The sequence below is a fragment of the Corvus cornix genome, chromosome Z (assembly GCF_000738735.6).
Source record: "Corvus cornix cornix isolate S_Up_H32 chromosome Z, ASM73873v5, whole genome shotgun sequence".
NCBI lineage: Eukaryota > Metazoa > Chordata > Aves > Passeriformes > Corvidae > Corvus > Corvus cornix.
In genome coordinates, this window is record NC_046357.1 from 4716281 (window position 1) to 4732030 (window position 15750).

Below are 15750 nucleotides of genomic sequence, written 5' to 3' on the forward strand. Positions count from 1 at the left end.
ACTGGTGAGGCAGAACAACTCACATTTGTTCTCAGTTAAATGACCAACATGTCCTGATGATTATGAATGATATTTTATTAGCCTACAGTATTTACCAAACCATTGGTTCCCAACACGTGGTCATCAGTGCGATCAGTAAGATCCAGCTGCTTTGTGAAGCTGTATCTCTCCAGTATTTTCAATTAAAAATTCATCATAAACCTCATCATGAAACCTGGTAGCCTGAGCAGCTTGGCAACCTCTATCATCAATAGCCAAGAGCTCAATCAAAGATCAGACAGACAAATATAAAATCCTCAAATGTAAGATTCAAAAAGGGATGCTAGGCTAACAGAAGTGGAACAGAAATTTTAATAAGGTTTAACATATGTCATTTGATATTACAAAGAAAAAAGAAGTGAAGGACAAAGGACAGGAAAGAAAGGAAAACCATCCAAAAAAGTAGTTTTACAGACTGCAAAGGTAGGAACATAGGCACAGCTCCAGAAACTTATGCTTTAGGAACTTTAGGGTTGTTACAATATGTTGAGAGCAAAGTGTCATTAAAGCAAAAATGCAAAACTTGTGGGCTTTACCTCCTTTTTCAGAAATAGTCTGGTCTCACAAGAAATACATGAAAGAACAAGGAGATTTGTTATACAGGGTTCCAACATGGAATATGCCACAAATACTCCCTTTTTTCATAGCTGTCAAACAGCAGTTTACCGTACCATCTTTACTGTTAAAAGGGGAATATAATATGGAATAGCAGCCAGTGAAGTTTCTGTAGCTAAAACACTAAAGCAAATCAGCCCTACAAATAGGGACCAAACAATATGCTATATGCACTTCACTACTATAACTATATTTGTGATGATATGGTGATGTAAGGGTTTGTGCCAGTTTCAAATTTGGAGAAAAGTAGATCATACATAGTGTCCCACACTATTCTCTGTAATAGAGAGAAAAAAATTAGGCTTCACTATCACATATTAAAAATATGACTGGAGCACTCTTTTCACAATATTAGCACGAATTTTTAACATACATATATTTGAACAACTTTTTCTTACACGGGAAAATACCTATTTAGAGATTACTTGAAAAAAGGTAACTATTTTCAAATTCCTAGGTTATCACTTCTGCTCTGTGATAACATCAATGCACAGCCCTGCAGGTAAAGTACCTTGCTGCTAAATTATTTTTCAGATCTATTACCTCATGAATCTGAAAATATAAGCAGTCCTGTAACTCTGAATGCACCATCAGTCCCAGCAATCTTTCACTCTCCATAAATTGCTTTTTCTGGAAGGTAAAATATTTAGAACACTATTGTTCCACAGTTCTCTCACCTGTGGAGACTTGCTCCCTATTTCAAAAATGAACCAACATCTCTAGCGCCAGAAGGAGCTTTATTGCACCAATTCCAGACCCAAGGCTGCCTGCCTTGGAGCAGGTTTACCTCAGAGCAACTACCACAGCAGCCTCGCTCACAGAAATGATAGAACAAAAACCAAGACACCTCCCATCTTCAGGTATCACATTAATTGGTAATTTCAACAATAAAGCTTGTTTTCATACAGTTGGTATAAGCCAGAAGTAATTATAATGAGGTCAGTCCAAACTTAGATGGAACAACTGTTTCATGACTCTGCGTAAGTAACTAGATTGGGGAGGGAAGGGGAAAAAATAAAAACAAACAAAACAAACAAACAAAACAAACAAACAAAAAATCCAAACTCACATTTATTACTTCCCTGAATAGCTTTTAGGATAAATTTAACTTGAACTTCTTTCATTCATAGGTGTATTATAGCCCTTACTGTCTCTATAGACTCAGTGGCAAGTGGGAAAGAAGGGCAGAGAGAATTAGTTGAAAGCTGTATGTTGTGTGGGAGCTTGTTTCAATGAGTTACAGTTTGTCAGCATAAGCTGACAAGCTTCCTGAGGTCATCTCAACACACAGGAAGTCAGGACAACTTTTCACAGGCCAGGATGTTCCAGAAGATCTCAGTGACCAAATGGCTGGAGATGCCAACATATCTTCACTGAACGTGACACAGTTATTTCTGATGCAAGTCAGGTATCTGCCTCTGTGGGTGTCATTTTGAATCTTCTGCAGCAAACAGTGTCTTATCTTCTCTCTCATTCCTAGCTGGTGCTTAAGCAACTTGCAGTAGAAATGCTGGGCAAGTCATGTATGTGTGTGCATGCATCTGCGTACACAGATCAGCAGTCAAACTTGTTTGCAAACGCTTTACAAACTCATCAGCATGGAAGACACTGTTGGACATTTCTCTGCTTTCTCTTATGGAAAAAGACGTCGTTGTAACTCCCACACCTCATTAGCACTCTAAAATGTTAGTGCAATTGGTTTTCCTGTTTTGATGAATCCACTGGCAGCTGGGTTTGAAACCTATGTTTTAGTAACAACCACAATGAAAAAAACCTTGCATTAATTAAAAAGTCATAGCAATAATTTAAGAACTTGTTTAATTGAAGAGACTTTTCAATGGTCATGATCATCTTAAAGAACCTACATATACCATCTTAAAAGAATTGACACAGATAATGACTAATGAATAATGGAGTTTATATTTCCACTTATTTTCCTTTTTTCTAAGTGTTAGATACCTACCCAGTGTGTATTTTCATCAATTAGGCAAGGAACATACTAAATTCTCCCCACAAGTGACAGATTACTGCACAGATGAGTCCACTATAAATGAATTAATGGTAGTTTCATTAAAACAATTGAAAATTTAAAGACATTTCATCTCACCTCAATGGTGGGTGGATCTTCTCTCTTTTTTCTTATCCATGCTGGAAAAAAAAATCAAATTGATTATTTCAAAGATCACAAACAGTATCAAAACTCAAAATTACTATGAATTTGTAAAAGAAAGCAAATATTTATGAAAAAATTATAATAGAATTTGCCACAACCTGGCAAGCCATGTCATTTCCCAGAATGTCAGCACAAGATGTTATTTCCAGTTTCAATACTCAGTCTTTAGAGAAGGAAGAGGTAGGGGATGGTGTCAACTCTGTGTGGAGACCTTGGGCACAGTTTACATATCACCTTGGCTGTCAAAACAGGGCTTAAAAAGCAGGGCTTATGGCACAGGTTTATTGTTGAGCTTGCAATACAGCTTTGAGGTATACCCTAAGAAAATGACAAGTTGACCAATGAAAAGTAAGAACAGCCTTAGACCACTATGGAGAAAAAGGATTCTTACAGGCTTCAGGCTTTCTTAAAGCTGAAAACATTTTATGTTACTACCAGGTAGAATTCCTTTACGAGTATGAAAGGTACAGCCCCAGACCTGACTGAGGGATTGCAGAGCCTGGACTGAAGCACATCCTGTGGCTCTGGGGGATTATCCACTTCATGGAGGGGCAAGTACTGTGCCTGGGAGAAGGATCCCTCCATTTCAGTCAATTCATGCTGGAAAAGACAGCAGAGGAATGGAGGAATGAAAGCAGAACAATTGTCCTGTGGCTCAGGTTTTCTGAACAAAATCTGTAGATAGATGCCCACTCCCATCACTAACACTGCTGTTAGCTGGGACTGTTGGGAGGCAGCAATATAGAGACTCCATTGTAGATGCTGACAGGTGTCACTTTGTACCGACGATGAATTAAAGGAGAGAGCTCCAACTATTACATTATTACATTATTTAGAGGAATTACCTGACACCACTTTTTAGAAATACCACTACTGTAGCAGTTTTTCATGCCTTTTCAATTCACACTATTGGTAGGTACTTGTTGGATACTTCAATGACATTTGTCTTTTCTGCTCATATTTTTTAAATTAATTAGTAGCAGAATACAAGTAGCCAGTAATGAACAGAATGACAAACATACGGAAAGCCACTTCCAAGTGCTGAGGACACAGCAAAATGTTATTTCATACGTTTGCTTTTATAATTAAGATTTTTGTTACTATGCTTGAAAATTAGAGCAAAAATAACATTTTGCTATAACCCACTCAAATTCCTGGCCTCACATGTAGCCGTCTATAAAGTTTCAGAAATGCTTTAAGAAGGAACTCTTCCGAATTTTAGTTTTCTAATACCATCTGTGCTGTATTTTGAGGGGAACCAGGGAATGATTTAGACTAGTCTAAGACACTAAAATCTGCACGGAGTCATAGCATCATCTCACTTCTGAAAATACAATTACATAGAAGGTGAAACACTAACACCATGGCTTCAGCAGCATTATGCAAGTTGTTTTAGGGAGAATAGCTTCCAATTAACATATGAACAAAGGGAGACACAGCTTGGAATTTAGCAAGGATGGGCACTGGTTAATGCTAAAGTTTAATGGTAAAATACCTGTAAAGATATGAAGCAAGGTAATACTTTTGGTTCTTGTCTATCAGATGCCACTTCCTGAAAATATGTACTTTTAAATATCTTTCTCAAACTACTTTTCTTAAAAGCAGTCCCTGTCAGCTCTTCTCAGAGGCCTAACAAAGAATAGATCCAAATTTGCCACTGTGGACAAGTGACAGAACTATGAGCAGTCAACATCACCCTTCCTGTAAGTTTTATATCAGTGGAAAGAAAAACAGCCCCTTAAGGTAATTCAAAATACAACTAAGCGACTTTCTATTAAATCTATAGAATTATAGGATTTATAGAACTACATGTACCTGTAGTACTTACAGGCATTTAAATTTTACAAAGATTTCAAAGTGCAAAATCTGGAAAGATCAGAGACTAAACTGAGACTGCCACTTCTCAGCTGGCAGTCTTGCAGACACTCTGTAAAAAAACCAACAATTTTATTGAAGAAAATCTTACCACATAAGCCTTTCCTCCTGACAGAAGTTACCTATGTCCATACGTAGCAACAGCTTCAGAATACTGAAATACTTAGCAACATCATTCAGAAAAAAGCAAAAAAATAGTAGAGGTTTCAGATATGTATACCAGACACTAAACAGTAAAAGATACAGCTGGAGAAAAAAAAAGGAAAGATAGTACTTCAAAATGTCTCATAGAAATTAAAGCTTTAAACCATCAAAATTTAACACATTACTTTCAACAAAATATCATCTTCTACCTTGCCATGCCTTGCTTCTGACCGATGGAAGGATAATACCACTGTTTTCAATCCCACAACTCTCAGCATGTAAAAATTGATTTACTTTTTTTGAAATTCCAGTATTTTCTTAAAACACCTGCTGCATTTTAAACTTCAGATGACTACAACAACTGATCCCTAAAGAAAAAATTTGAAATACTACAAAAATTAAGCTGCAGTTAAAAAGTATTGCTGAAATATAAACGTTACAACAGATTTCTTTCCAGAGCACCTGTGACTTTTAGCAGTTATTTGACTAATGATTTTCAGATGAATGGAATAACTCTAGTAAAAGATTTTATCATTTAATTATCTAGCTCATTTAACAAGCTGCAAACAAAACAGTGAAGGGTAACACAATAACACATGTCCTGTGAACAGAGGCTGTGAAGTCAGAAGCATTACACAACATATTTTCATTCATTAACTGAACTCACTACCAACACTCAAAAGCAACGAAACAAACCTTAATTTAGGAAGATTTCTCATAGCAAACATTCCATAATAAAATTGTATCTATTTAAATACATAAGTAATACACACAGTTTTAACATTGTGCTCTTTTTCTTTCCAGTTTTAACAACACTTGAATGCATAGTTTTATAAGAGCTATCAACCTTCCTTTTTTTCTAATAAATGTCAGGAGTCCAAATCTTTTTCAGCTTAACGGTACATAAAACTTGTTGGCACAAACAATGATACTATTTTCTGAATTACTACAAGGAAATAATTTTAGTATCTCTAATGAAGTGCCTAAGAAAGTCATTATTTAATGAAAGATTTCTTCACTGCCATGTGGCTGAGGGAGAAATACAGTAAGAAAATGTACTAAAACCTTTTTATATCCATAAGATGAAGTTAGTTAGATTTAACATTATCATATTCCTCTGTGCAAATCCACTTCTTAAATACTCTTCATAAAGCTCAAGATGCAATACAAGATTAAATGCAAAGAAAACATCATCTGAATTCAGTGTATTTTAGCATACTGCAGTTTAGCATCTAATAGTTTTATCAGTCTTTCAAAAGCAGTACATTTTACTAATAATTCACCTGACCACTCCTTAATCTTTGGGTTATCCCAAAGAATGGGAGGGCTCATATATTTAAATCTCACCATTTTTCATGTGTTTCTCTTTGAGATAGGGAAATTCTTAAAAGACTTTCAAATCTTTGATTTTTAAGTTATCGATAAAATTTTGAGCACCCAACACACGGTTCAGAAAAGCACCAGCACCTTATAACTCACGTGTAAGAGAAATTCATGGTAGTAAAGGAAGAATGAAGGTGTACAAAAATATAACCAATTTGCTACTGAGTTAGCACTAGCTTTAATAAAATCCAAGTAAATAATTTATTGAAGTTTAGATATTTTGCATTCTCTTTGGAAAATATATCCAAAACAGTTGAGTAAAGAAAAAGCTCTTGCACCTTTCTTTATGATCAGCATTACACCTTTGGTGAACGCACTTTTAAATTACTGAACAGCTTTATATCACAGTCAAATATTTGTTGATGGAAAGAAGGTAAGTAGGTGCTTTATTTCATTTTATTTGAACAACATATGCACACATGCATATACTTAATTAAAAGTTGATAGTTACAGCTGGGGAAAATTTCTACATGACATTCCCATTCCCCAAGCTAACAAAACAAAATGCGTTCACCACTGTCATCCAAGATGTTTTAAACCTGGCAGAGAAGGTAACACATATGTACAGAGTGCAACCAAAACATCTTCCCTGCCCTGCAGAGCTTTGACAAAATGAATCATTGCCTCCATTTAAAACTGCTGTTTCTAATTCTATCTGGATGTATTCATCTTAATTCCACCTTTGTCTGAAAGGAATTTTGCAAGTAAGCTGGACATTTCCTAACCTGAAACATCTGCATTCTTTCATCAGCACTCATTTGCATTCTTATTAGTATGCATGAAATTTTTGTTGAACCATAAGACTCCTACTGGCAGATAACACACTGCAATGACCATAAAAGTGAACATGCAAATTAAGACTCCTGGTAATCTCTAAATGTTACCAAGAAAAAGAAAAGAGAGATTAAGAGTAGATGGCAATAATACACAGCATGAAGCATGCCATCTCCTGAATCCTTGTGGTATGTAAAATTACAGATCTCCCTTCATGAGCACTTATTGACATGTCCTGAGGAGGTAAATTACACGTTCTTCAGTAGGTGAACATTCAGAACTAAAATACAGAAATGCTATCTGTTGCGTGCATCCATACTGCCTGAGGAAAAGTAGGCACTCCCACTTTGAAGCAAAATGTAAGAGACTTCACCTAAACAAATCCAGGCAATATTTGTATTATACATATGGATTGCATTCTAAATTCAAAATTATAGTACAACAGGAAATACACTTTTGGATTTTTAAAAATAAAATTAATTGAATTTTATGTGTACAAAGGGCTAACACTAAGGGATTCTGTTTTAGTTTTACAAAAGCCTTAATGGACATTTCAGAACTTTCATAAAATTCACAGGTCTGAGAACATAGATAATTTAATCCCACAGAGTCCTTAAAACATCTTTAGGATGAAATTTCCAGACAAGTCCTTCAGGAGTAAACCCTTGGCCCTGTATTCAGTAAGCTCCCAGGATCAGTACACAAATACCCTTTCCAGAGTCAAAGAAACAGCTTGCACAGATTAAGTCTATGATCTGAAAGATGCTTTATAGCTTTCTACTTGGTCTCCTTTACCTTATTACATGTTTAAAACTTGATAAACACAGCACCAGAATCAGTTCCTTAGGCTACCAGCTATCCAAATTGAATGTCTTAGGTATAGAATGAGATTTAACTTGCACCCTCTTCCAATTTCACTACAGCCTGTTCCCGCTCCTTACACTGTCCTTTGTCCCTGGTTTTGTGAAAGGTCTCCTCAGACAAGTAATGCCTGTAAGTATTTCCAGGGACGGTACTTTTATTAATTTTGGTCACAAGAGGTTTCTTTTTCTAGTCATACAGTCAGTCATACAGTTGTGTAGGGTAACTAAGAAAGGGGAAGGGTGCTGGGATGACTGCTTTTAAATTAGGTGGCCATTAAGAATTGTCCACAAGTAAAAAAACCTGAGTCCTGGCAGAACAAAGACAGGTAAAAGCACCTCTCTACACGTCCCAAGAAAAGAAGAGGAAACAGACTCTTCAGCACAGTTCTAAAAGTGAAAACCCTGAGAGGGATAGAAAGGAGAGCCAGCCAAAACTTAAGCAGAGGCCATGGATGTCAAAGTACATACACAGGGTTTGGAGAAGAGGCCCCTGGAGGTGTAAGCTTGTGCCCAACAGATTCCAAGAGCAAAGCGCAAATAAAGTAAGAAATATTAAATAAGCTTCTAACCTTATATTCATCTTTTACTGTTCAGAGGAAACAGCAAGTATTTCCTTCTGCAAAGTCTCAGTCTATTTGCTGGAATGATCAGCATCCATAATAGCACAAATTATAACATGAACACCCACAGAAAGAATGTAATGAAAATTTCAAGAGTCTGGACAGAAGATAGAAAGTTCAGCACAGGTCCTTTGGGCCTGGGAAACTTCTAGACCAATCCTAAGGAGGAAAAAATTGGGACAGAAATGTGATGAGCCTTTCAGCAAAGAGTGGCTAAAAATCTTGAATTAAACTGTTCTTAGTCACATAACTGGCTTCTGTAGTATTATTTGAACTACCTACACTTTCCATTCCTTCTCATTTTTAACTCATTGAGAATTTTTCTTTCTAGAAGAGGCAAAAAAGAAGTAGTGATGAATTGAAATTCAGAGCATCCTACATCCCTAACTCACACCCCAATATGTAGCAAAGATATAACAGTTCTTCAAACAGCTTCTATACCCACAGCAGAAGTACAAGTTTTGGCTTTTTAAAATTCTACACCTACAAAACCATTTCCAAAGGTTAGACTAGCATTGGACAAAAAAGTACAGGTTAGCCTTTTTTCTGGAATTCCCACCTTTACCTCTCAGAAGCATACACTACACACCCATTCTGCACTGGGGAAAAAAGCATGCATGATTCTCATCTTTCTAGAGAAATGCAGTACTGTTGTGGTTGAGGAATGGTACTGCCCAATTTGGTTCTCACACAAAAGCTCCCCAAACCACACTGTCATCCGCTTGCCCCTTCTCGCCTCCTTTTCCACCCTTCCCCACTGAGGGTGGCTGGGGTAGAGGATGGGAGGCACAAAAGACAAAGATTATGGAGTGAGATAACAATTGACTGGAAACAGTAGTGAGATAAGGAAACAAACATATATTAATACTAATAACAAAAGCATACAAAAGAGACGGTAATTTATGTGGAAAATGCTCACTGAGGGTGATGTGAGATGACCACAGCCATGTTTTTTCTGAACCAGAAGCCACACCCTTTTTCTCAGAAGCCAGAATCCCCTTCCCCTACTCCCAGCATTGATCTGAGGTGGTATTGTATAACATCTGGATTCTGGCGACACCCCCTCAGCCACACCCTCTCCTGGCCTTTGCAAAAAATTAATGCCATCCTTGGCCAAAACCAGGACTAGAGGAAAAGACTAGTACTCAATCTGCAAACTGCAAATTTTCCTTTCCTCTGTGAATTCTTTGTATTTGCTGACAAAATCACAAAGAAAAAACCTCATAGTAACAAAGATGAAGAAGTTAAGCAATAAAACTGTAAACATAGTTCATAAAAACAGGAATGGCCAGTTCATCGTTTCTTCTCTAAACCAAACCTGAACAGGATGCCTTGATTTGAAAAGCCTATCTTAGGTCTGGCAGCTGCAGCTTTTTAGGCAAGTCCATATTCCCATGAGGGTACGTGACATTTGACTTCAAGGTCTCATCACATGTAAACTCCCAAAAAGCTGCAACCTCGCAGGCACCACAAATCACAGGGATTTGTGCTACATTTCTGAAGAGAGATCTAGCAGTCTTTTTAGTGCTACATAGATCCCAGCAGTACGAAGCAATGGGTTTGGATAGCAATTTGCTTGAACCAGTCTAAGACCATTTGTGCAAGCATGATTAGTCCACACCCATGTGAGACAGTCTGACTGTCCATGTTGTTTCCTGTTAATTCCAGCCAAGTTGTTGGGGTCTTGGGAGTTCTCCTTCTGTTTTCTTTTTCTCTTGTGGAATTTGCCCCATATATGTTTCTGGGGTGACAAGTTGCTGGGTGCTTGGGAGAAAACAAAAGACCTGGCCACAGAAGGAGGGGTCCAACTGGCTACTCTCTTTCACCTGGGGTTTTCTCGTGTAAGGTGGGGGGATGCCACGAGATTTGAACTGGCAAAAAGGGGGTTGGCTGCAGCTTCTGGTGGGCTGGTGTTCTCGGCGTTCAGAGGGAGAGAGGCTGCCATAGTTGTGGATGGATGTCCTCAGCACTGCAGGCTTCTGCTTTTGGTTGCCCTCCTTCTGCTGTGAGTGGAGCTTGCTCGTTGGAGCGGCTGTTACACTGGGACCCTATTTAACACCCTACCTCACTAAAAGAGGGACCTTTTCACCATCTGCTCAGGTGCCTCAGGGAAAACCCCGGGACTCCCAAGCCAGCCTTTCCCTGCCCTGCTGGGAGCCCGGCTGCAGCCACCCTGCCCCTGCTGCTGCTTTGAGCCTTTGCTGCTCTGTAGCCCTGCACCCCCTGCCTGCACAGACCTCCCAGGGTTCCCGCCGCAGCTCCTGAGTTTGATACATCTCATCTGCCACCCAGGATTTGTGCTCATTCCTGCCATTCTAGCCTGCTGTTCCCGAGAGTCCTGCTGGGGCACCGGGATCGGCTGCCCAGGGGTTTGTGAGGCCTTTGTCCCATCCCTTCCCGGGATCCCAGGCCGCCAGTGCCGCGTGCTCCCGAGCTCGCTCCGGAGCGCCCCCTGCAGCCGCGGGGGAACCATCGCACCTGCCCTGCTCACCGGGAGCCGCCAGCGCCCCTGCCGGCTGCGAGCGGAACTGCACCCGAGGGGAAAGGGCCCGACAGCCGAGAAGGCTGGGACTGGGTTTGTGATTGTTTGCTGCTACTGCCGTAGTTATTGTTGTTCGTTTGCCTTGTTTTTTATATACATATATATATATATATATTAGTAAAGAACTGCTGTTCCTATTCCTCATATCTTTGCCTGAAAGCCCCTTAATTTCAAAATTATAATAATTTGGAGGGAAGGGAGTTGCATTTTTCATTTCAAGAGAGGCTCCTGCCTTCCTTGGCAGACACCTATCTCTCAAACCAAGACACAAGTGCAGACAGAGAGTATTAAAAATTGTCCTGGATGAGAATTCATTCACAGCAAAGCAGTTACCTGAAGCTTCATATATGTTTCTCAGTGTCTGTGATGCAGTGTTTGCATGACAGTCACAGAGAATTAAGAGGAGCACTGGTGGCTAGAGAACTTTTGGATGAGGAAGAAGACCTTCAGAAAATTGGATAAACAGATCTCTATTCAAGCACCAGATGATTTACAGGACAAGCTTATCAGGTAGCTGTTCTCCTTCAGAAGATGGCTACCTTGGACTGACAAAGAACCAGGAACAACTAGGGTAAGACTTGCTAACCCACTGTGGGTACTGCAGCAGTAAAGACAGAAAATGTTGATACTGTGGTTTTGCCATAGCTGGCAAACACTGCCAATAGTGTTGAAACACCTTTCAGAAACTTTCAGCTGTTAATACTAACCTCAGTTGATCACAGCAAAAATCCTAGGATTTCGTGTAATGACAATGATAAAATACAAGATGAGAACATTTTCTATTTCTCTACTGATTCCATGAAGGGATATGATGGGTCTGAAGTTTTCTCTTTGCTCAGTACCACCTCCCTCAGAGAAGAGCATGAGGCCTAATGGGAAGAGAATGAGGTAAAGCAAGTATACCAAGACATTTCCTCAAAACATGTTGTAGACTCAATTAATTTGCAGCTGACTGACAAATTAAACCACAGTAATACCTATGTATAAAAACAATTTTTCTACCACCAATACTTTTAATCTCTTTTTGAACTCATGCAAACTTCCTGCAAGCACAATCATTCAACAACAAGGAATTCCAGAGCTTAAATACATACTGCTTAAAATCTGCTTGCTTTAAACCTACCAACTTCTGGGAGATGTCAAGGTATCTTTCTCTCCAAAAAGCAAGTTGAGTGATGGGTAGCTTCTATGTACTGTTTCAGGGAATCCTTGCTTATGCTTCAGAGTCCTGGATTTCTAGGGGTCTGAGTGCTGGAGAGCTGGCCGGAGTAACAACACATACACCGATACGATTCGAGCATCATTCTCCCCTTTATTGTTTAACTATACAAGCTTATATCTACTTTTGCAAAGATTCACGCCCAGTCCCTCTAGACGGCCTCTAATCCGCGGGGGAGCCGACCAGTGTATAACTTTGCCAAGGACTTTCAGGGCTGCCTGCAGCCAGGTGCTTTCGAGGCTTGCCTGAAACCAGGGGCCAGTTCAGGGGTTTTTCCTCAGCAACCCTGGGCTGTCCAATCTTTCCAGGGGTATCATATGCCCCTGTTCCGCAAGGAATCCCTCTACACTGGATTTTAAGTCACATTGTCATGGGTTAGCAAAGCATAGTCCCGGAAGTGATGTTCTTGCAAAGGGGTTCTTACAGCTCCTCTATGACCTGACAGAACCTATCAGCTGGCCAGTCTGAATATGGACAATTCTTTAAGCCACTTAAAATTGTGACCGCCTCTGTGGTCCATATTTAAGAATGGACAAAGCCCGGGCAGAGCTCTCTCTCGTTTCCGGTGCTGGGACAGGTGGCTGCGGGCCCCGTGCAGGGGCCGGCAGGCCCAGCCCAGGCCCCTGCTCGGGTCAGGCCAGGCCGGGCCACGGCCATCCTGGAGCCGATGGGCCCTGTTCCACCTGTGGAACCCCCAGAGCCCTGCTGTGGGCAGTCAGAGCAGCCCGGCTCCCCCTCTCCAGTGCAGCCAAGATTCAGCCAAAAGCTGCACCGCTGCCCGGCACAGATCATGTGACCAACAGCAATAAGTGACATTCCAGCTGCAAGGGCTAGGTGAGATTAACCCTTTTTGTGCTGTGAAGAGCTGAAGACCTGCGGGAGGAGAAAGAGGAGATGCTTAAAGCTGAAATTCTGTTGTAAAGCTGTGATATATCAGAGTACCGTTGTAATTTCATGAAGGCATGGGGGGTGGAGCGTTCAACTTGTACTTGTGAGCAAAAGCACCTGCGCTGAGATAGGCAGATGCTGAAGCAGCTGTAATTTATGAGAAGTTTGAACAGGGAGTGATGGAAGCGATGAGGACTTTTGCTCCACATGGAAAGGGAAGACCTCAGTTCCTAGAGATGCTCCCAGAGATAGTCCTAGAGATGAAGATGAGGAGGACCCTTTGCTCCCAGGGAAGGAGGAGGGCCTCTGTTCTTAGAGATGAAATGCTCCCAGAGATGGGTGAAGAGAACTTTTGTTTCTGAACGGCTCAACCTTAAAATTGTACCCCAGTAATTCAAGAGTGGACCCGAAAGCAGTTGTGGGAAAAGCTGCAAGTCGGGGGAAGGGACTCACATGCGAGCAGAGAACCAACCCGGGCGCTGTCTCGTTGTGATAATGTTTTCATAGCATGGGCAAGAGAGACTCCTCTTCCTAAATGGACTGAACAAGGTTATTATGGAAGTGGTAAACAGACTGAACATCTTAAGGGTTGTCTTTTTGCATTGTCAGTGGGAAAAGGGAGAAAGGTCGGGGGGAGAAGAAGTGTTCTGAAGGTGTAATATGATTTTTTTTTTCCCTCTTTCTTCTTTTAGGTCTGTTAATAAACTTCTTTATATTTTTCAAGTTTTGTGCCTGCTTTGCTTTTCTCCTAATTCTTATCTCACAGAAGGTAAACAGTAATGAGTATTTTGGACCAAACCACAACACTAAATTGGTGTTTCCACCCGGTTAGAAACCGAACTTGCTACACACGTTTAGCCCCATACTTGGCTCAAGCACCTACCAACCTCAAAGACTGACATACACTCCTCTCATTTCTTTTTCTTCAAGAGCTGATCAGTTAATCCTAAGGAAATGCTCTAACTTCCCTAAAATTTTTATTGTATCCCAAATTTTCAGACAAGAATTTGATCAGAAGTAGAGGGATAAATTGGGTAATTATTAACAGGGTGTCCAGCTCTCTACTAGAGAGAGCCCTCATACAATCTAGTAGAGAGTTGGACACCCTGTTTCCAATATAGGAAACCAAAAAACCATAAAAAAAGCAAGCCCCATCACTGTGCCACCAATAACTCAACTGACCTACATATTAATATTGCACTGAAGGAACAATAAGAAGTTCTGTGTTATTCAATGCATTTCATGCCGGTTATTCAATCAGATCCTCCACAGGCACAAATATTTTCACATTTAATAGGAATAAGTCATGTCCACATAGGTTTTATTTTTATTAAGTACTGACTTCTCAAGCAAAACTTATCCTATTTTTAAAGAGGTTACTTTAAGAATTCATCATTGTTATGCATTTAAATAAAAGCCTGCCTTACTTAAAATGAAAGATAACAAACAACTTGTTCACATAGTCAGGCTTTCATTAAAAATACAGCGTCTACATTCAATGGCAAAATTATCTTGAAATAAACCCAAAATATTTACCTTCCCATTCTGCAGGAAAGTCACCAATTTGATACTGATATGCTTCACGATTAACTGCTTCTACAAATCTTCTTTCTGGTACAATCTGCCCTATAGCAGAAAAAAAGAAAGAAAAAGGCATGTATATATGTTCTATATTCTATATTATATATGATACATTATATTTTTAATATAATATGTATTATATAGTATAGATTTTCAAATGAATTTATAATGGCTACTCACCTTATTATTTTGAAAGAACTCTATTTATTCACATGAGTGCAATGATATATACAGGACAAAAATGGAAGATTAAAATACTGAGAAAATTATTACCATCTAGACGTCAACTTGAGATGTTATATTCCAGTAATTTCAAAAAAAGCTTCCATGTTCTACAGTTGACTTGTATTATTGATGACGAAAAACAGCACTCAAAGATCACTGGCTAGGCTTGCAAAGCAGTCAGGCCACAGCGTCTCCAGTCATTGGCAACTGCCTCATGCTTGTGAGATTTTTCACAACTGCCTATAAACTAAGTATTTTCTTTGTTAAAAACCCAGAGCCAGTAGGTTGGAATCTGATAGGGAACATTCAGTATATTGAAAGGGGAGCCGCTGTGGGGAACCTAAATCTACATCCCGCATTCTGATTTTACTACTACCAAAGAAGAAGAATTCAAAAGATCGAACAGTAAGGTGGTGCACAGCAGACTGACTGTCAGATATTATGCTACTGCGTAGAGAAGGAATATCTTAATTTGCTTTTTAAATTAGCAGGTACTAGAAATATATGCAAGGTTCCCATCCCTCATAGGGAAAAACTTAACAATATTCCCTAGGCTCTTTCTACCAGCTTTTTCTCTTCCTGGGGTGCTGATACGGAGAAATCTGACATTTTGAGGAAACACAAAGGATATCTGCATAAAACATTTCATTTCATAATGAAGTGATTAATGTCATTCCTTCAGTATGCTTTTAACAAGTATTTCAACTGAAGTTACTTTGAAACTGATACCAGTTGAGACTTAGAACCATTAGTAGCCAAAGTCCACTCTATTATACATTATTATTTAATACACTAAAATAAGAACTTGT

At 39.5% G+C, this 15750-nt stretch overlaps 1 protein-coding gene across 1 annotated transcript in view; it reads right to left on the reverse strand.

Annotated features, from left to right (window-relative positions):
- NDUFAF2 (NADH:ubiquinone oxidoreductase complex assembly factor 2) overlaps positions 1-15750 on the reverse strand; it is a 64038-nt gene that overhangs the window by 10937 nt on the left and 37351 nt on the right. Inside the window, exons 2-3 of the mRNA XM_039567803.1 lie at positions 14672-14761; positions 2762-2802 (exon numbers count right to left, since the gene is read on the reverse strand). Of these exons, the coding sequence (XP_039423737.1) occupies positions 2762-2802; positions 14672-14761 (131 nt within the window). The remainder of the gene's footprint in view (positions 1-2761; positions 2803-14671; positions 14762-15750) is intronic.